Consider the following 21,573-nt stretch of genomic DNA (forward strand, 5'->3'; position numbering starts at 1 on the left):
ATTAAAAATCAAAAAAAAAAGAGTCTGGGACATGCTCAGTTATAGAGTGAGGGGCTGGGGGCGTGGCTCAGTGGTAGAGCCCCTGCCTAGAATCCCCCAGTGAGGGGCTGGGGGCGTGGCTCAGTAGTAGAGCCCCTGCCTAGAATCCTGCAGTTATGATGAGGCATAGTTCCATGCTAATGTGTCTACCTAGAAGCCACAAGGCCCTGGATTCCAGCCCAAAAACCTCTACTCCAAAAGAGAAAAAGAAAAGAAAAAAAACTTTACAGACAGATGGAAATCCTATTGATTCTGCTTCCAAACCAGTTCCCTTCCCCTCCCCTCCCTCCAGAGGTAGTCAATGTCATGACTATATACTCCTCTGAATTCCTGGGGAACATGTAAAAGTCCCTGGAATGCCAAACTCCTTTGCCAATGGACATAGAGCTGGTACAAGGTCCTACTGCCCCCCTCCACCCCATGAATGCTTTTTCTCCTGAAGGCCATGAACCTCAGAGGGTTTTTAAAAACAGACTGGAGGTGGAAAGGAGAACACACTTACTTGAGTATGGGACAGCCTGGTGCATCAGGTCCACACTGGGGCCACTCAGAGCCAAGGCATTGACTGAATAGTGAGGCCCCGGGTTCATATATGCCATCATGATCTTCAGAGACTGTGGCCCAGATGAGGGCACCTACAAGAGAACAGGGTGTCCAACAGACTACTCTGCCCAGTGCCTGGGCATTTACAAACTGAGACTCACAGACTCACATCCTGCTTCAGGTCTTCTTTGGGATTCAACCAATCTTGCCCATCAAAATCTCTCTCTCTCAATCTCTCTCTCTCTCTCTCTCTCACACACACACACACACACACACACACACACACACACACATTTTTAGAGGCCAAGTGTTGTGGTACATTCATTTTCTAACTGAGGAGACAGAACTCTGTGACTTTGAGGCCATCCTGGTCTACATAATAAGTTTCAGGGCCTCAGTATATAGCCCTGTGTAATTGTCACTTTTATTTCCTCGGATGAAGTGATGAGGTGAAAGCTGTACCCAAGGTGTGTGAATACACAACCTGGGCTGAGCCCAGAGTGTTTCTATCTAATTATCCCTAGGCCTAGGCCTGGAAGCTCCAAGCCTCCATACAATCCAATCTTCTGCAAGCCCAGACTTGGAAGGCTTCGGCTTCTAGACTCCACCTGCTCAACTTAGGCCTATTTCAGCCTCTGAGATATAGTACTGAATAAGTTCATCCTTTCTAGCTCTTTCTGAACTCCCTGAACTCTGGCTGGATGGTTCAACTCAACTATCTGGCTCAAATGCTTCTACAAGCTGCTTGATTCAGACTGGCTTCTCTCTTGCTTCTGACTGAATTGTTCTTGGAAAAACTGCCTCTGAACTCCACGAACTGAGTTGCACTGACTTCACTGACTGCATAAACTGGACAAAACTGCACAAACTCAACTGAACTCTGCTGCATTCAGCTGAATTGCCTCAAACACACTGTTCTTAAGTAGCCTCTTTCTTGTCTTGTTTTTTTTTTTCAATTTATTTATTTATTTATTATATGTAAGTACACTGTAGCTTTCTTCAGACATTCCAAAAGAAGTCAGATCTCACTACAGAAAGTTGTGAACCACCATATGGTTGCTGGGACTTTAACTCAGGACCTTTGAAAGAGCAATCAGTGCTCTTAACCACTGAGCCATCTCTCCAGCCCCCTCTTGTCAGTTCTTTTACAGGGTTTCTCTGTATAGCCCTGGCTGTCCTGGAACTCACTTTGTAGACCAGGCTAGCCTCGAACTCAGAAATCCGCCTGCCTCTGCCTCCCGAGTGCTGGGATTAAAGGCATGCGCCACCACGCCCGGCTTCTCGTCAGTTCTTAAGAGAGTTGTACATATCCTATATCTGACTCATTCTGTCAAATCTTTCTCTGATTCATCACTTTATCAGCCACTTAATTCATACATCATTATTTGGAAGTAAAGGTATGTGCTAAGGGCTTGTCTATATTCCAGCCAAAGGGATTAAAAGAGTGTAGTAAGGGTGTGTCTGTGTTCCAGCCGGATCACACAGACCTATCTCTGTGGGTACGATCCCTTGCCAGAGTAGCCATATTGCTAGATTAAAATTCCTCTATAGCCCTGGCTGCTGGCACGGAACTCAATTGTAGACCAAGCCACAACATCCAAATAAAAAAAATAAAAAAAAAAAAAAAACTTTTTTGATTTTGTGCAGCAGTATTTCCTGTAACCCTGGCTGACATTAAATTCGCCAAGGCAAGGCTGTAGCCAAAGTTGATTTCATATTTCTGACCCTCCTGCCTCTACCTCCCAAGCGCTGAGATCACTTGTATTAACCATCATTCCCAGGCTGTGTATGTATGTATGTGTGTGTGCTTGTATGTACCTGTTTGTGAGTGCTGTGTGTGTCTGTAGGGGAGTGTGGAGGGATGTTTCTGTATGAGGGTGTGTGTGTGTTTGTGTATATGAAGGGAATTGTATGTGTGTATGTATGGTGTGTGTGTGTGTGTGTATGTATGGTGTGTGTGTGTGTGTGTGCAAGTGGAGGGGAGACTAAAATTCAACCCCAAATATTTATTGATCAAGCTACCCACCTCATTTTCTTTTCATTTTATTTTTGAGAGGTCTTATATGGCTCAGGTTGGCCTCAGACTTGCCAAATAGCTGAGAATAACCTCTTGTCTCTAGCTCCCAAGTGCTAAGGTCACAAGTCAGTACCACCATACTTGATTTATGGAGTGCTGGATATCAAACCCAGGTCTTCACAAATGCTAGGCAAGCAATCTACCTCCTCAGGTCTCGCACTAGTCTGGAAATCACTGTGTAAGCTAGGATAGCTAGCCAGCAAGCCACAGGGATCCAGCTGTTTCTGTCTCACCAGGGTTGGAATTATAAGCACACTGTGCCCACTTTTTTAACCTGGCTTCTGGGAAACAAACTCAGATCCTCATACTTGGAAAAACCAAGCAGGTTACTGAATAAACTATCTCCTGGATGTACCATTAATGAGACAGGAACTTACTAGCCACTTACTAGCTGAGACTGTCCTCAAACTCATAGCAATACTCCTGCCTCCACATCCCAAATGCTGAGGTTACTGTCAAAGTCACACTATGATACTAAGTGCATGTGTTACATATACTGAGCCGGGCGTGGTGGCGCACGCCTTTAATGCCAGCACTTGGGAGGCAGAGGCAGGCGGATTTCTGAGTTCGAGGGCAGCCTGGTCTACAAAATGAGTTCCAGGACAGCCAGCCAAGGCTATAAAGAGAAACCCTGTCTCAAAAAAACAAAAAAACAAAAAAAAAAGAAAAAAGTGTTACATATACTGTATATCCAAATTATAGATAATAATAGATCATATAAATGTTTGTTATGTTTGTATTTAGTGTCATTTAATATATAAAGTTTATGAGCATATTTACTATATACAGTGTGTATTCAAAGAATAAAGGCCAGTGCTGTCAACATGCACATTATGCCACTGTTTATAATTTTTAAACAAGGCACTAATTTGAAACATATAGTATATAGGGTCTGGAAAGGCAGCCCTGCAGTGGCTGTTCTTGCAGAGGACCGGGGTTCTATTCCCAGCCCTCACAAGGTAACTCACATCAAATTTCCTCTTCCTCTGTAGACACTGCATGCACATGGTGCACATACATATATTCAAACACATGCACATAAACAAATATTTATTTAAAAAAATAAAAGAGGAACCGGGCGTGGTGGCGCACATCGGATTTCTGAGTTTGTGGCCAGCCTGGTCTACAAAGTGAGTTTCAGGACAGCAGGGCTACACAGAGAAACCTTGTCTCGAAAAAAAAAAAAAAAGAGGGGCTGGAGCCGGATGTAGTATCACATGCCTTTAATCCCAGAACTTGGAAGGCAGAAGCAGGTGGACCTCTGAGTTTGATGACAGCCAGGTCTACAGATTGAGTTCCAGGAGAGCCAGGACTACACAGAGAAACCTTGTCTCAAAAAACAAACAAGAGGAGGAGGAGAGAAGGGGCTGAAAAGATGGCTAAACAGTTATAAGCATTCATTGCTTTTTCAGAGGACGAGGTTCAGTTCCTAGCTCCCACATTGGGTGGTTCTACCTGTAACTTCAGCTCCAGAGGATCCTACATTCCTGGCCCCCAAAGGCAGCTGCACACATACACACTCTTACCCACAAGCACACACACATAAACACACATGTGCACACACATACACATCATTTTTAATAATAAAAACATATTCTAAAAAGGTGGGGGGGTGCAGAGGCTGAAAGTTGCCTCAATGGCTAGGAGTGCTTGCTGCTCTTCCAAGAACCCAAGTTCAGTTCTTGGCACTCATATCAGAGAGCTCACAACTGCCAGTAACTCTAGCTCCAAGGGAGCCATTGCCTTCCACTGGCCACGGTTGGCACCCTCACTCATGTGCAAATACACAAAGAATATGTTTCAATAATAATAATAATAATACATGCTAGTGTGTGGGCTGGAAAGGTAGTTCAGTGGATAAGAACAGTTGTCACACCACAATCACAAGGACATGAGTTCATATCCAGCACCCAAGTCAGTGTGCTGGGCATAGTGCTTCATGCCTTACTTTGCCTTGAGGCAAAGGTGGGTGGGTGAATCTCTTGGAGTTCTGGGCCATCTTCATCTACATAGTGAGTTCCAGGACAGCCAGAGCTACAGAGAGGGATTCTTCTTTCTCAAAATACAAAGTGGGGGAGGCAGACTTGACCACATGAACCCTAAGACATGTGTGAGAGGGTCACAAGAGCTCACCAGAGCTTGCTGACTATCAGCCCAGATCCTGGCTTAGTGAGAGAACAAGTCGCAAAATAATAGCATTGAAAGTAATAGAGTAAGTCAGCTTATGTCCCAATAGGTGTGCACACTTCCCCAAACACACCCACACACACACACACATACAATAAGGCCAGTGAGATGGCTCAATGGGTGAATGCACCTGCTGCTGAGCCAGACAACCTGAGTTTGTTTCCCAGTACCCACATGGTGGAAGGAAAGAGCTGACACCTGCGCGTTGTTCTCTGACCTCTAACCAGCACCACCCTGCTAATACCCTTCTGTCTCCTCCTCCCTCACTATGTGGGTGTGGAAGCTTGCTCACATCTGCCCTCCCAGCACTCAGAGCCCGAGGCAAGAGGGTTGACTCAAATTCAAAGCCAACCTGGGATTCATAAGCAGACCCTATCCAACAATGACAACAGGAGGCTTAGGGTACAGGTTAGCAGGTACAGTACCTGCCTTGAATGTGCAAAGCCCCTGTCGTTCAGTCCCCAACATCACATAAACTGGGTATGGTGGCACACACCTGTAATTCTACAGTTCAGAAGGTGGAGGCTTGGAGGGTCAATGACATTCTAGGCTACTTATGATGTTAGAGGCTACTCTGGGATACATGAGACCTTGTCTAGAAAGTAAGGTGGGGTGGGAACAGAAGAAATGGTTAAGTGGATAAGAGTGCTTACTGCAAAAGCATGAGGACCTGAGTCCAGATTTGTAGCAACCATGTAAAAAGCCAGGCATGGCTTTGTGTGCCTGTAACTGCAGCCTTAGGAAGGGCAGAAACGGGTGGATCCCAAGAGCAAGCTACGCAGCCAGCCTTGTCAAAACGTCCTGTGCCTAGTTCACTGAGAGACTTTGTCTGAAAGCAACAAGGCAGAGGGAATGGAGGGAAACATTGATGTTATCCTCTGTCCTCTACATATGCAGGCGTATTCAAAAATATACACACACTTACATGCATACATCACACACACACACACACACACAAAAGAAACAGTAACATCATGACTCACTCCTGTAATCCCAGGACTCTGGAGGTGGAAGTAGAAGGATCAGAGTAACCTGGTCTGCAGAATGAATTCCAGGACAGCCAAGTGCTACACAGAGAAACTCAGTTTCAAAAGACCAAACCAGAGCCGGGCATGGTGGTGCACACCTTTAATCCCAGCATTTGGGAGGCAGAGGCAGGTGAATCTCGAGGCCAGCCTGGTCTATGGTCTACAGTATGAGTTCCAGGACAGCCAGACAGCCAGGCTACACAGAGAAACCCTGTCTCAAAAAACAAAAAAACAAACAAACAAAAAAACAGGGTTGGCAAGATGGCTCAGCAGGTAAAAGCACTGACTGCTCTTCCGAAGGTTCTGAGTTCAAATTCCAGCAACCACATGGTGGCTCACATCCACCTGTAATGAGATCTGATGCCTTCTTCCTGACGTGTCTGAAGACAGCTACAGTGTAGTTATGTATAATAATAAATAAATCTTTGGACCAGAGAGAGCAGGGTTAACTGGAGCGAGCAGAGGTCCTAAAAATTCAATCCCATCTGTTCGGCTACAGTGTACCCATAAAAGTAAATTAAATAAATAAATCTTTTTAAAAAATAGATAGATAGATAGACAGACAGACAGACAGACAGACAGATGCAACAGTAATATCAAACTTTGCTGTTTCTGCGATTTTTTTTGTTACTTTCTTTGTGTTGGTATTTTTGTATATGAGTATTTTGTCTGCATATATTTCTATGAACACAAACACACCTGGTACCATCAGAAGAAGCCAGAAAACAGTATTGGGTGCCCTGGAACCATAATTACAAACAGCTGTGAGCCACCCTTGGGTGCTTGGAATGGGAATCCCAGTCTTCCTGAAGAGCAGCCAGTACTCTTAACCACTGAGCCATCCAACTCCCACATTTTTTAAAGACAAGGTTTCCCTTTGATATAAAGTTTATGAAGTCCTGGCTAGCCTAGAAATTACTCTGTAGGCCAGGCTGGCCTCAAACCAACAGTGATCTGCCTGCCTCTACCTTCTGAATGCTAGAATTTAAAGGCATATACACCACTATGTCCTGCTACATGTCTCTGTAATTTCATTTGTATGACCACAGACACTACAAGAGTTACCTCAGCATTGAGGAAAAAAATAAACAAAAAATGTCAGTAATATTGGTGTTTTCCTTCAAAACTCAACATCTGTAACTTGCATCCTTAGAAACATTAGCCATCAGCCCTGCTCTCAACCTCAGAGAAAGAATTCCAGTTTACTATGTTGAGCTGGCATTGAACAGAAATTAGCAGCCACATTGGCCTCAAAATGTTCAGCTCAATGCAGGAGCTGGACCTAGACCCACACATCTGTAGCAAATGTGCAACTTGGTGTTCGTGTGGTTCTTCTATCAAGTGGAACAGGGGCTGTCTCGGTTTCTGTTCCCTGCCATTGGATCCCCTTCCCCACTGTTTGGACTCCCTGGATGAGGCTCAGTGGGACAGGATGTTCCTAGACCTGCTGAAATGTCCCAGAGTGGGGTGGTATCCAAGGTAGTCTCCCCTTCTTGAGGGAGAAGAGGAAGGAGAAAAGAGAGAAGGGATATGTGAGGGTAGAATTAGGAAGACAGGAGGGAGGGGAGCTGTGATCCAAATGTAAAGTGAATAAAAATATAAATCGTTTTGAAAAAAGAGAAAAATGTTAAGTGTAATTTTTCTCCCATTTGTATGTGAGCAAATAGCTGTGTAGAACATGTTAGCGCTTATCTTTTGACTGAGCTACAGCCCCAGCCCGTGTTTTAACTAATAAACAATCTAATAGGACAGGGATCCATCCTGTCAACAGTCAAATAGCACCCAAGTGCCAGGCAGTGAAAAGAACCAGCGTTCTCAGGGGCCACAGGAGAGCTCAACCATAAAGACACTTGCCACCAAGCCTAAAACCCTGAGTTTGATTCCTAAGACCTACATGGTGGAAGCAGAGAACTGACTCAGACTCCAGCAAGTTGTTATCTGACTTCAACAAAGGAGTCAGAACACACACACACACTAAATATATATGCATGTATACTTATATAATAAATATATACCTTACAAACAGAGAAGAAAAATCACAAAGAGTTAAAAAAAAAAAAAAAAACAAGCGGGAGTAGTAGTACACAGGATCAGGAGTTCAAGACCAGCCTCTGTTACGGAACAAGTTCAAGACCACTCTATGCTCCAAAAGACTCCCTCTCAAAAAATATCAATTAAATGTAAAAGGTTTCTTTCAGGGGAATGGGGAGATGACTCAACAGATAAAGCACTGTCTGTGCATACGTGAGGATCTGAGTTCAGAACCCCAGCACCCAGATAAAAGCTGGGCACACTATAACCCCAGCGTTGGGGGAACAGGGACAAACAGATACACAAGGCTCACTGTCCAGCCAGCCTCTGCTCCACAGGGAGATCCAGGTTCAGTGAAAGACCTTGTCTGAAATGGGCTGGGTGTGGTGGTGAACACCTTTAACCTTAAGTACTTGGGTGGCAGGGGCAGGAAGATCCATCAGATGAAGGCCAGCCTGGTCTACATAGAGAGGTCTAGGAAAAAATAGCAAATGGAAGTATTTAGGAAGACAACCAGTATGTCTATCTCTGTCCTCCGAGGTTGCTCTCTCACATGGACACACACACACATTGTAGACATACATACACACAAACATGCTCACACACCATGGATGTGTGCTTAGATGAGACATTCCACCTCTGAATGTCCTCAGAGTATAAAATCCATTCACCCTAAAGCCACTCCTGGATCCCAACAACTAGTCCCCAACTGGTATGACTTTACTCCCTCCTATCATGGTCCTAAGTGACCTGTTTCCCTGAACACCTGCTGGAATCTCTACCCTATGTTAATTTGTTCAGAAAGCATCACAAGACCCATCTTCATGTCAAACATGGGTGAGAATAAAATATTCTCGCAGCCTCTCCTGGAAAGACTCACCTTTGGAAAGAAGAAATGGGGACTCTCCTGAATGTTCAGGTACTGGATGGTGTCATCAGACAGCAGAGGCTAGAGGAAATAGGTCCCCTCACACGGGGCGACTTTAAGCCTGGGCTGGGAGTGATGTCATCTATTGTGGCCTGGATCTGGAAGGGTAATCCCAGGGAAGGTGGGGGACTCACTGGGCAACAGGAGGTGACATTGGCTGGGGGAAGGGCACCGTCTGCTTAATCCCACCACCCCCACCCCCACAGTGACATCTTGGCAATTAGGGTTGATGAAGAAGGGAGGGAAAGCCCAACTCCTGCCTGTAACCAGGAGCCCCCAATTCTCAGGGAAGTCTTTCCTTGGGTCTAAAGGGTATTCCTCCAGCTTCAGCTTCTATCTGGAAAGAAATGTCTTCAAAAGCACAGAAAGAAGTATACAGTGCTCCTGGGAGACAGAAAAGAAAGGCACAGGGCTTTCTGGGTTGTTCTTTGTGGCCCAGGCTAGCATTGAACTTTTAAGTCCTCTGACACAGCTGGAAAAACTGGGAAGAGAGATCTGTGACCCGGCTGAGTGAACTAATTCAAATGTGTAGTTCCTGATGGTTCTCCTTTTTTCTGCCTCAGTTTCTCTCTCTTTCTCTGTGCCTCTCTTTCTCTCTTCTTCCCTCCCTTCCTCGGGACTCTCTATATCTCTGTCTCCCCATTGCTCTGTATCTTCTCTATTGGCTCTAGTCTCTGCTTCTCTGTCTTCATCACTATTTCAGACCCTGTCTCTCTGAGTTTCTTTGTGTCTTTGTCTCTATGCCTCTCCCTGAGTTTCTATGTCTCTGTCAATCTCTGCCTGTGTCTCTGTTAGACTCTCTGTCTCTAAATCTCTCTGTTAGTCTCCATCTGTGTCGGACTCTACCTCTACTCTCTGTCTCCCGCTGTCTCTCTGCAGCTCTGGTTCTGGCTCTTTTCCTCCCTGTCTCTCTTTCTCTGTGTCTTTTTATCTCTGAGTTTCTCTGTATGTCTGACTCTTTCTCTCTGTGTCTCTTTTGTTTAGATTTGTTTATTGATTGTACATACATGGATATTGTGCCTGCACCCACGTCTTCACACACAGTGAGTGCCTGATGCCTGAAGAGACCAGAAGAGGGCATCAGATCCCCTGGACCTGGAATTACAGAAGGTTATAAGCCACCATTAAGTATTGGGGATGGAGCCCTGATCCTCCTGGAGAGCCCTGGTGCTCTTAATAACAGAGCCATACCTCCAGCCCTTCACCTTGTCTCTGACTCTGTCTCTAGTTCCCTTTGTAAGGCAAATTTGCATTTTCTCATTGTCTCCCTCTGTGTCTCCCTTCTTTGTCATTCTGCCACTGTCTGTGGGTCCCTTCCTCAATTTGAGACCCTTCTGCCTGTCCACCTAAGCCTGAGGCTACAGCCTGGTCTCAGAGCCTCTGCTTGCTTCCTGCAAGGTTTCCATTGAGCTGAAGGTTCCATTGCTACTCCACACGCATACACATCTTCCTGCCACCTCTCTCTCTCCCCCTCAGTAATTCCCTCCCACTCTGTCCCTCCCCTCATCTTTCTAGGTATTAATATCGCTTCAAGTCCCTTTCCCCATTCCCCACTCAAATCGGTTCTGCTTCTCTAAACACCGGGCCGTGCACTCACAGGCACACACAGCCACACGCACACTCTAATCCCTGCTCACTACTGGGTCACTGTTTGTCAGGAGGGGACCTCCCCTCTCTCCCCTATCCCCAGCCCCCTGCTAGGAGAGATTAGGGCCTCTGGGCCAGAAAGGGAATCAGAGCAGATCTCATTAGTAGAATGACACAAAGGGGGAGTTGTCTGACGCTCTCTGAAGCTTGACAGGAGGCTCAGGCCCACGTTTTTGCTCAGCCCAGTAGGAAGGCTAAACTATGCAGACAGGGTTAGGAAACAATCCTTCAGGCTAGGGGCCTCATCTTTAGATTTCTAGCCTAAAGTCCTACAGAATGCATGTGACAAGCGGGTTTTCTGGTTTAGTTTTGGAGGGTTGATTTTTGTTGTTGTTGTTGTTGTTGTTTTGCGGGGGGGTCGGTATTTTGTTTTTTGTTTGGGATTGTTGTTGTTTTGTTTTGTTTTTCGAGACAGGGTTTCTCTGTAAAGAGCCATGGCTGTCCTATACTTGTTCTGTAGACCAGGCTGGCCTCAAACCCACATAGATCCACCTGCCTCTGCCTCCCAGTGCTGGGAATAAAGGCGTGCATCAACAAGCCCCACCTTGTTTAGATTTTTTTGTTTTTGCTTTTGTTTTAGAAAACTTGAAAGACTGGGACTAAAAGGCCTGGCAAGAGCAAGGTTCTAGGTTCAATCTCTACAGTGTGTGTGTGTGTGTGTGTGTGTTGGGGGTGGGGGGGTGTACCTAACTTGGCAACTTGGCTCTCCCTCCGGATCACCCTAGCTCTAGATGCCTCTACCCAAATAATTGAAATGTATCACCTCTCTATAGGGACTGTCTTTTCATCCATAATTATGAATTCATGACATGTCTGAATTGGTTTAACTACATTGTTTGTTTGTTTGTTTGTGGAAAGCGGGACGTTCACAATGGAAGAGACGAAAGACAACCTGCAGAAGCCGGTTCTATTCTTCTACCACGGGGACCTGGGGATACTTGGTGGCAAGCACTTTTTACCTGCTGAGCCACCTTGCTGGCCTGGCACTTGTGTTCAGTGGGGCACTGATGAAGGCTGAGAGAATGAGTGAGACTGGCTGGAATAGATGAGGAAACCTCCCTGGTGGTTCTGGGAGCTCCTATGGTGTCACTGGGAAGCATGGAGGAGGAGCTAGTGGCTGCTGAGAGCAGATGTCCTTGCTATAATTCCTGCCTTGCCCCACCCAAGGACAGACCTCCACAGATAGCCCCAGGACCTCAGAGATTTCTGGAAACACATTCTTTTGGCTTTGTTGCTTAGGTAGGGTTTTGGGTTTGTTGCTGTTTGTTGTTTGTTTGTTTTCATTTTCTGTTTTGATGTGTTAAGGATCAGACCTCCAGGCAATCCCCCTTTTTGTTTGTGTTGTGAGGTAGTTTTTTTGAGACAGGTCTCACTTTTGTAGCACTGGCTCAGCTGTTTGTACCTATGTAGACCAGGCTAGCCTTAAATTTACAGAGATCTACCTGTCTCTTGTGCTCATCACATCTGACAAGGAATTACTCTTTTTTTCTCTTTAGTAAAAATAGATTTCTTTTTCTTACATAATATCTGATTTCGGTTTCCCCACACTCTACTTCTCCCAGTTACACCCCACTTTCCCCTCTCATCTGGAGCCACTCCCTTTCTTTCTCACTAGAAAACAAACAGGCTTATAAGGGATAATAATTCAATGAAATATAATAATAATATAAAGTAAAAACTAAGAGTCACAGTTGAGAGAAGTTCAAGAAACCAAGAGAAGGCGCAAGATAAGATCTGTTCTCACACTCAGGATCCCACAAAAGAATTTAACGAGAATAATTAACAAATAGGCAGAAGCCTGGGTGCAGAGCCACAGAGGCCCTGTGCATGCTGCCTCGGGATCTGTGAGTTCACATGAGCTTTGAATATGTCAATTTAGAGAACCTTGTTTCCTTGGTGGCCTCCATCCCTTCTGACTCTTACACTCTTTCTGCCTCCTCTTCTGCAGGATTCCCTGCACAGCAGGAGTTGAGGTGTGGATATAATGGAGACATCCCTTTAGAGCTGAGTTTTCCAGAACTTCAGCTCTCTGCATGTCCATGTCCAGCCTTGGATCTCTGTATCTCTTCCCATCTGCCTCAGGAGGAACCTTCTCTGATGATGGCTGAGCAAGGCACTGATCTATGAGTAAAAGAAAGCCATTAGGAGTCATTTTATTGCTTTTTTTTCCTTTTTTAAGATTTATTGAGCCGGGGGTGGTGGCGAACACCTTTAATCCCAGCACTCGGGAGGCAGAGGCAGGTGGATTTCTGAGTTCGAGGCCAGCCTGGTCTACAAAGTGAGTTCCAGGACAGCCAGGGCTATACAGAAAAACCCTGTCTCGAAGAAAAAAAAAAAAAAGATTTATTTACTTATTTTATGTATATGAGTACACCGTAGCTGTATAGATGGTTGTGAGCCATCATGTGGTTGCTGGGAATTGAACTCAGGACCTCTGCTGACTCCAGCCCTGGCACTCTGGCCCAAAGATTTATTTATTATATGTAAGTACACTATAGCTGTCTTCAGACATACCAGAAAAGGGTGTCAGATCTCATTACAGATGGTTGTGAACCACTGTGTGGTTGCTGGGATTTGAACTTAGGACCTTCAAAAGAGCAGTCAGTGCTCTTAACCACTGAGCCAGCCTCCTGCTTTTTCTTTTTAATAGTAGCATTTGGCTTAGGTAGCATTTTACCCTAGGTTCCTTGGCTATCTAGTCCAGGTACTTGGTCATATAAGCAGCGTCAGTATGAGTTCCATCTCACGGAGTAAGCTTTAAGTCAGATAGTGGTTGGCCACTCCCACAAACTTCACGCTGGCACTGCCCTCGCCTATCTTGCAGGCAGGACAGCACTGTAGATCAAAAGGTCTGTGGCTGGGTTAGTATTTACATATATCTTTTGGTGGTGTGCAGAGTATCTTCCTGTACCAGAGACACTGGAACATAGACATGAAGGTTCTGTGTAGGCACCAGCTTTGACTTCTCCGTGTTTAATGAGTTGGGTAGGTGTTGTCTTCAGCAGTGGGGCCTTGCCATCCGTTTGTGAAGAGCAACCTGTAGTCTTGTCAACAGCCTGGGTTGCTTGGGGATTCCCAAGGGACCCCTTTGACCAACAACTCAATTAAGTATAGCCCAGTCCTGGTGCTGGAAGCTTCATTTGGTGACAAGAGATGGCCAGCTGAGGCTCTGTCCCCCCCATTATTTGGCAGTTTCATTTAGATCACCTTCATATGTGTATGTATTTTAGGAAGCTTGTACTATATTAGGTTTCCATTCTATCCCTCACATGGCCCTTACTGTTAGCTGTCTCTCCCTTTACTCCCTCTCTTATTTCCCTGTCCCCTCTACTCCCTGTACCTAACTTCTGTGGTTCTAGGGACTATAGCTTGGTAATCATTGACTTAACAGATAATATCCACAGATAAGCAAGTGCACACCATATTAATCTTTCTGGGTCGAAGGCACTCCACTCAGGATGATGTTTTTTCTTGTTCTATCCATTTACCTGTGGATTTCACCATTTCTTTTTTTCTTTTTCTTTTTTTCTTTTTGTAACTAAGTAGTACTCCATTGTGTAAATATACTCCATTTTCATTATCCATTCTTCTGTTGAGGGATATCTAGGCTGTTTCCAGTTAGTTTCTGGTTATTATGAATAGAACAGCAATGAGCATGTAAAAGGATATATGGGTATAAGCCCATATATATACTGGGTATGCTGGCTATATGCCCAAGAGTGGTGTAGCTGGATCTTGAGGTACATTGATCCCCGTCATCCTAAGGAACTGCCACACTGATTTCCATGGCTGAATACGTTTTCATTCCCACCAGCAATGGATGAGTTTTTCCTTTATCCCATCCTACCAATCCATGGACATGGGTTTTTTTCATCTTCTGATGTCTTCAATTTCTTTCTTTAATGTCTTGAAGGTTTTATCATATAAGACTTTCACTTGCTTTGTTAGAGTACCCAAGATATCTTCATATTATTTAGGCTATTATGAAAGATATTTCCCTGACTTCCTTCTCAGTCCATTTGTCATTTGTCTATAGCAGATTTCTGTGAGATAATTTTGTATCCAGCTACTTTGATGGAAATGTTTATCAGCTGTAGGAATTTCCCAGTGGAATTTTTAGGGTCATTTATGTACACTATCATACCACCTGCAAATAAAGATGCTTTGACTTATTCTTTTCCAATTTGTATCCTCTTGTTCTCTTTCCATTGTCTTCTTGCTCTAGTTAAGACCTCAAATAATATATTGACTAGGCATGGAGAAAATGGACAACTTTATCCTGTTCCTGATTTTAGTGGAGCTGCTTTGAGTTTCTCTCCATTTAAGTTGGTGTTGTCTGTGTGCTTTCTGTAAATTGACTTTATATGTTTAGATAGATCCCTTGTATCCCTTCTCTCCAGGACTTTTACCAGCTAGGGGTGTTAGATTTTTGTCAAAGGCCTTTCCTGCATCTGATAAGATCAGTTAGTTTCTTTCTTCCTGTTTGTTTATACATTATAGATTGTTTTTGGTTTTGTTTTGTTTTTTGAGACAGGGTTTCTCTGTGTAGCCCTGGCTGTCCTGGAACTCACTCTGTAGACCAGGCTGGCCTAGAACTCAGAAATTCCCTGCCTCTGCCTCCTCTGCTGGGATTAAAGGCGTGCGCCACCACACCCGGCAGATTTTTTTTTAATATTGAACCTTCCCTGCATCTCTGGGATAAAGACTACTTGAACATGGTTGCTGCGGTAAATCTCCAATCCAAAAAAACCCAGGCAAAGAAAATACAACTCGATTAATATGAATACAAGTTGCACACCCAGATTGGGCAGATCTACCACTACACTACCATCTTCCCCATCTATGAGATTCCTTAGAACTTACGGTTTCTCCAGGCCACGTGCTTTTGCTCCCCTTTCCTCCCACCTCCTCCTCCCTCCCCTCTGTCATCCTCTCTTCCCTCCCCTCCTCCTTCTCTCCCAAACCTTCAGCTCCACCTTCCCCTCTCCTGCCCAATCACCGGCTCTAGCCTTTATTTTACAAATTAAGGTGGGGAAAAGGTTCACAAGAAGTCACCCGAGTACTGAGTACTCATTTTGCAGCCCCTCCCAGGAGAGCATCAAAATACAAGGGACTCCAGGGCTATATCCTCAACACGTGAATTATCTTTTTGATGTGTTCTTAGATTTCATTTGCAAGCACACCATAGCTGTCTTCAGACACCCAGAAGAGGACCTTGCATCCCATTACAGATGGTTGTGAGCCACCATGTGATTGTTGGAAATTGAACTCTGGACCTTTGGAAGAACAGTCAATGCTCTTAACCACTGTGCCATCTCTCCAGCCCCCTGGTTGGAAAATTTTAATGACTGCTTCTGTTTCACAAGGTGTTATAGCCCTGATAAAACTACTTATCTGATCCTGACTTTAGTAATTAGCATCTACTAAAAAAAAAAACCTATCCCTTTTATAGTTTTTGATTTGGTGGAATGCAGGTTTTTAAAGCACGTGCTGATGACTCTAGATTTCCTGGGTGTCTGGTGTCATATGCCCCTTCTCATTTCTGAATTTGTTCATCTGAACATTCTCAGATCTCTGTTTTGTTTCATTTTGTTTTGTTCATTAATTTGGATAAGGGTTTGTATATCTTGTTGATCTTGTATTTGTTGAGAGTTGCTTTGTATCCAAGTATATGGTCAGTTTTGGAAAAAGTTCTGTAAGGTGCAGAAAAGAAAGTATATTCTTTTGTGTTTCGGTTAAATGTTCTGTAGGTATGTATTGGATTCATGTGGTTCATAGCATCTATTAACTCCGGTATTTATCTGTTTATCTTTTGTCTGTAGGACCTGTTTACTGGTGGGAGTCTGATATTGAAAGTTACCACTTCATTGTGTAAAGATCTGTAAGACCCCAACCCTCATTCAGTGGTACTTACTTCGAGATGCCCCCTACCCCCCAACCCCCACCCCTGAGTAAGACACCAAGACACACATTGATGCAAAAGCAAGGGCTTTATTTTCTGGAGCTTTGGGGTCAACCTTCAAGTCCCTCAAGGAGAGTTACAAAGAAGGCAGCCCTAAATGGCTATTACAAGGAGTTTTTAGGGGCACAGGTTACATCAGCAGGGTTACAATTCAAACTTATTGGCTAAGCATATTTACCTTTAAATCTATTGGCTAGGAAGCATGACACACATTTGACTTTCCAGAAGATCAGGTAACTATCAGTCAGTACATTCTGAGAATTTTTTTATTCAAGAATGTTCTTGTGGGTGGAGAATGGAACCTGGCCTAGAGGAAGCTGTAAGGAGGGTGTGGGAATGGAAAACCCCTTAGGGTCCCTCAGGTCAATACGTGATTTAAGCTATAGGACTATCACTGTGTAAGGGTCCATAAGGGATTTAAATTGTAGGATGTGGCTGCTGCCTTGCTTTTGTCTCAGGGTCTGAAGTATGAGGAAGCCAACCCTGCTGTAAATCACCTTTATGACCTTGCCAAGGCTCTTCTTCCTATCTGCGTGCTTATCAGGGAGTGATTCTAAGTCCTAGCCATGCCTATTCACACACATTTATCCAAGAAAGAAGAAAAAGGGAAGCTGGTTACTAAAAGAAGCAGTTTAAGAGGTCTCCTTTGTTGTTGTTGTCTTATTTTTTATTGTTGTTGTTTTTTCTTTTGTTTTATTTTTATCTTTTACAAAGGTAGGTGCCCTAGTGGTTGGTCCATAGACATTAAGATTTGCAATGTCCTCTTAGTGGATTTAATTCATTGGTGATTATGAAGTATCCTTCTCTATTCTTTCGATTCATTTTGGTTTGAAGTCTATTTTGTCAGATACTAAAATGCCTATGCCAGCTTGCTTTGTAGGTTCTTTTGCTTAGAATATCTTTTCCATTCTTTTACCCTGGGATAATATCGACCCTCAACATTAAGGTGTATTTCTTGGGGGGTGGAGAAATGGCTCATTGGTTAAAAGCACTGACTCTTCTTCCTGAGGTTCTGAATTCAATTTCCAGCAACCACATGTTGGCTCATAACCATCTGTAATGGGATGCAAGGCCCTCTACGGGTGTGTCTGAAGACAGCTACAGTGTACTCATATACATAAATGAAATCTTTTTTTAAGAAATGAAGGTGTATTTCTTGGATGCAGCAGAAAGATGGATCCTGTTTTCCCATCCTTTTGTTAGTCTGTGTCTTTTTATTGGGGGATTGAGACCATTGATATTGAGAGATAACAATGACCCTTTATGGCTGATTCCTGATATTTGGTTGTGGTGGTATCTATGTGTGCTTTCCCTCTTTCTGACCTCTGAGAACACAAGGCACATATGTGAAGCACAGGCACATGTGTAGGCAAAATATTTGTTACCATTTAGGGGTCTTGATCAGGTTCATTTTCCCTGCTAATTAGTGAATTAAAAGGCAGAAAAAAAAAATCTCTAGAGTGACAGCACCAGGCAAATTCACTCAAATGCAGCAAGCAGGTAGAATCAGCCAATCAAGAGCAACTGTTGCTGGACAGTGGTGGCACACGCCTTCAATCCCAGCACTCGGGAGGCAGAGGCAGGCCGATTTCTGAGTTCCAGGCCAGCCTGGTTTACAGAGTGAGTTCCAGGACAACCAGGGCTACACAGAGAAATCCTCTCTCAAAAAATCAAAAAATAAAAAAAAAATTTTAAAAAGCAGCTGTTATTAGCGGTGAGGAAGTACAGGCAGCAGACCAAGAAAAGACCCTCTGTGTATGGGGTGGGGGGTATGGGGGGGGAGCACAGGACTAAACTCAGAAAGTAGAGGCCCCGTTTCTCCTTGAGGGGATGGTTTTTGTTTTGTTTTGGTTTTTTGCCAAATTGCTTTCTTTCCCTAATTTAGGATTGGTCAGTTTGAAGACAAACAAACTGACTGATCACTGACTGAGCCTCAACTATTGGTTAACAAGTCCTGACCTGGCCTTGAACTTGTTGACCCAGTCCATCAGAGCAGGGACCTGACTGTCCTTTGTTTTAAGCTGCCATGCTTTTTTGTCTGGGATCAGGAGCATAAGGAAGAAGGCAGCCCTGCTGTAAGTCAACTTTATCACCTAGCCAAGGCCCTTCTTCCTATCTGCATGCTTATCCAGGAGTGATTCTAAGTCCTAGCCATTCCTATTCACACACATTAACCCAAGAAAGAAAAAGAGAGACGGTGGTTACTAAAGGATGCAGTTTAAGGGGTCCTCTTTTTGTTGTTGTTTTATTTTATGTGTATGGGTGTTTTATCTGAGAATGTGTCTATGTACCTTTGTGTGCCTGGTGAGGGTGGAGGCCAGAAGAGGGCATCAGATCCCCTGGCACTGGAGTTACAGAGGGTTGTGAGCTGCCATGTGGTTGTTCGGAATGTAAAGTGGGTCCCCTGGAAAAGCAGCTAGTGCTCTTAACACCTAAGGTTCTTGTCTTAGGATTTTACTGCTGTGAACAGACACCATGACCCAGGCAAGTCTTATAAAAGACAACAATTAATTGAGGCTGGCTTATAGGTTCAGACGTTTAGTCCACTATTACCAGGACAGGAGCATGGCAGCATCCAGGCCAGACCTGAGAGTTCTACATTTTCATCTGAAGGCTGCTGGCAGAATACTGGTTTCCAGGTAGCTAGGGTGAGGGTCTTAAGCACACACCCATAGTGATACTACCACTCCAACAAGGCCACACTTCCTAACAGTGCCATTCCCTGGGCCAAGCATATGTAAACCATCACAGTTCTCTATTCTAATTGACAGATGAAGTCATATATCTACTTTGAATGTCCATCCTCACTATGGTCTGATTTTAACCATGCACACACCCAACTGTGCATAGGCATGAGATGGAGAAGGGACACTCTATAAAAGTTCACTCCAAGGACAGTTTCCTCTCACTGTACATGCAAGCAAAACCAGTTCCAGCTAGATCAGCCCATCTCTTCCCACTACCCTGCACTTTAGGAATCTGCTTGACTAGAATGTATCTAAATTTGATGCTGTGGGCAGAGAAATCTATACTATCCTTGAGGTAGAAGAATGAATAACACAGTGAGGTTGTAGGGGTCAAGGGGTTTTGAGGCTGCTGGGTGCACTGTGTAGAGAGGGGTGTGTGGGTATAGTATCCACATGGGAAGAAACTAGGTTGCCAAGTGTGTTATTACAAGAGGGAGGGGTGTGAGTAACTCAAACCCAACAGGACCCTAAGCTAAAATGATCTGTTATGCTAGTCTACCTCATTCTAATTATGTTCTATAAAATTTCTATAAACAGGTGAATCTAGCAGCAACTACTCAGGTTGCCAGGGCCTGGCAGCAAAGGTCTTTGGCCACTGAGCCATCTCAAGACAAAGGGATTTTTGTTTGCTTGATTTTGTTTTTTGTTTGTTTGTTTGTTTTGTTTTTGAGACGGGGTTTCTCTGTAGCTCTGGTTGTCCTGGAACTCACTTTGTAGACCAGGCTGGCCTCGAACTCAGAAATCCGCCTGTCTCTGCCTCCCAAGTGCTGGGATTAAAGGCGTGCTCCACCACTGCCCCGCTATAGTTGAATTCTTAACTGCTCTAAAATGCTCTATGCAGACCAGGTTGGCCCTCAAATCTCAGAAATATACCTGTCTTCCTCCCACCACATCCTCAGTGCTTCACATGGTAGCCTCCTAACAAAGGCTTATCTCAAACGCTTGGATGTGGTGGGACGTGCCTTTAATGCCAGTCTTAGAGGCAGAGTGCAAGAACAGCCCAGTCTACACATCCAAGTTCCAGCCCAGCCAGAATTCCTGCTCAAAGCCTTTATAAAGAAAAAGGAAAACAAACCTGGGAGTGTGGTATAACACATTGCTGGGTCTCACTTTTAGTAGCACACTCACACTCATACTTTTTTTTTTTTAAGATTTATTTATTGATTATATGTAAGTACACTGTAGCTGTCTTCAGACATTCCAGAAGAGGGGCCTCAGATCTCGTTGCAGATGGTTGTGAGCCACCATGTGGTTGCTGGGATTTGAACTCTGGACCTTTGGAGGAGCAGTCGGGTGCTCTTACCCACTGAGCCATCTCACCAGCCCCCATACTTTTCATCTCCAGTGATTGAAGCCAAGGTCTCATATACATGCCTGTAATTCCAGCACTTGGGAGGAGAAATCTGGAAGATCATCTTTCAGGGTCAAGCTATGTTCAGACTTCCAGAAAGCTAGGGTGGCCTTTGATCCAAGCACCTGGATTAGAGGCAGGCAGATCTCTGAGATCTTGAGGATAACCTGGTCTACATATTGAGTCCAGGGCAGCCAGAGGAACATAATGAGACCCTGACTGAAACACTGAACAGAAAAATGAATAAATAAATAAATAAATAAATAAATAAATAAATAAATAAAGGAAAAGGCCAGGTGTGGTGGCGCACGCCTTTAATCCCAGCACTCGGGAGGCAGAGGTAGGTGGATTTCTGAGTTCGAGTCCAGCCTGTTCTACAAGCTGAGTTCCAGAACGAACAGCCAGGGCTATACAGAGAAACCCTGTCTCAAAAAAATAAATAAATAAATAAATAAACTATATCTGCCCTTGTTCAGCAGGAGGAATGTCTTGTACAAGAGAACTATCCAGTCACTCTGGCCTTTTAACACCAGCCAGTCTTTAAAAGTAAAAGATGATGTCTGGCAGAGGTGGAACACCAGTTTAATCCAAGTGAGTTGGAGACAGAAAAGATGGATTTCTGACTTTGAAGCCAGACTGGTTTACATAGTGAGTTCCAGGATGGGCAGGGGTATGAAAATCCCTTCTCTGTTCGAGGATGGAGGGGTGGGGAGGATAAGACTGGCTCAGTGGTAAAGTAACTAACATGTGCAATGCCACAGCTTTGAGGTTTATTAGAAAAAGAAAAGTTAAAACACCAAAGGGAGCTAGACTTGGTATCACAAACCTATAAACTCACAAGGTTGCAACTTCCAACCTTCCCTGGACAACATGACAACATCTCAAACAGATGTCAACAATGAGCCTGTAAAGTGGCTCACACCTTTAATCCCAGCACTGGGAGGCAGAGGCAGGCGGATTTCTGAGTTTGAGGCCAGCCTGGTCTACAAAGTGAGTTCCAGGACAGCCAGGGTTATACAGAGAAACCCTGTCT

The 21,573-nt window shown here is 44.3% G+C and overlaps 2 protein-coding genes across 3 annotated transcripts in view; one reads left to right on the forward strand and one right to left on the reverse strand.

Annotated features, from left to right (window-relative positions):
* Crx (cone-rod homeobox) overlaps positions 1-8,925 on the reverse strand; it is a 14,850-nt gene extending 5,925 nt beyond the window's left edge. Inside the window, exons 1-2 of one of the 2 annotated variants that reach the window (XM_021168648.1) lie at positions 8,786-8,925; positions 542-674 (exon numbers count right to left, since the gene is read on the reverse strand). In XM_021168648.1, coding sequence (XP_021024307.1) covers positions 542-641 — 100 coding nt within the window. In that variant the 5' untranslated portion in view covers positions 642-674; positions 8,786-8,925. Of the gene's footprint in view, positions 1-541; positions 675-1,661; positions 1,774-8,785 lie in introns of those variants that run through there. The other variant, XM_021168647.1, reaches the window with a different exon arrangement.
* Positions 8,801-21,573, forward strand: part of LOC110297382 (homeobox protein ceh-8-like) — a 14,526-nt gene continuing 1,753 nt past the window's right edge. The window contains exon 1 of the mRNA XM_021166133.1: positions 8,801-8,939. Within this exon, the coding sequence (XP_021021792.1) occupies positions 8,801-8,939 (139 nt within the window). The remainder of the gene's footprint in view (positions 8,940-21,573) is intronic.

This window comes from Mus caroli, chromosome 7 (assembly GCF_900094665.2).
Source record: "Mus caroli chromosome 7, CAROLI_EIJ_v1.1, whole genome shotgun sequence".
Lineage (NCBI taxonomy): Eukaryota > Metazoa > Chordata > Mammalia > Rodentia > Muridae > Mus > Mus caroli.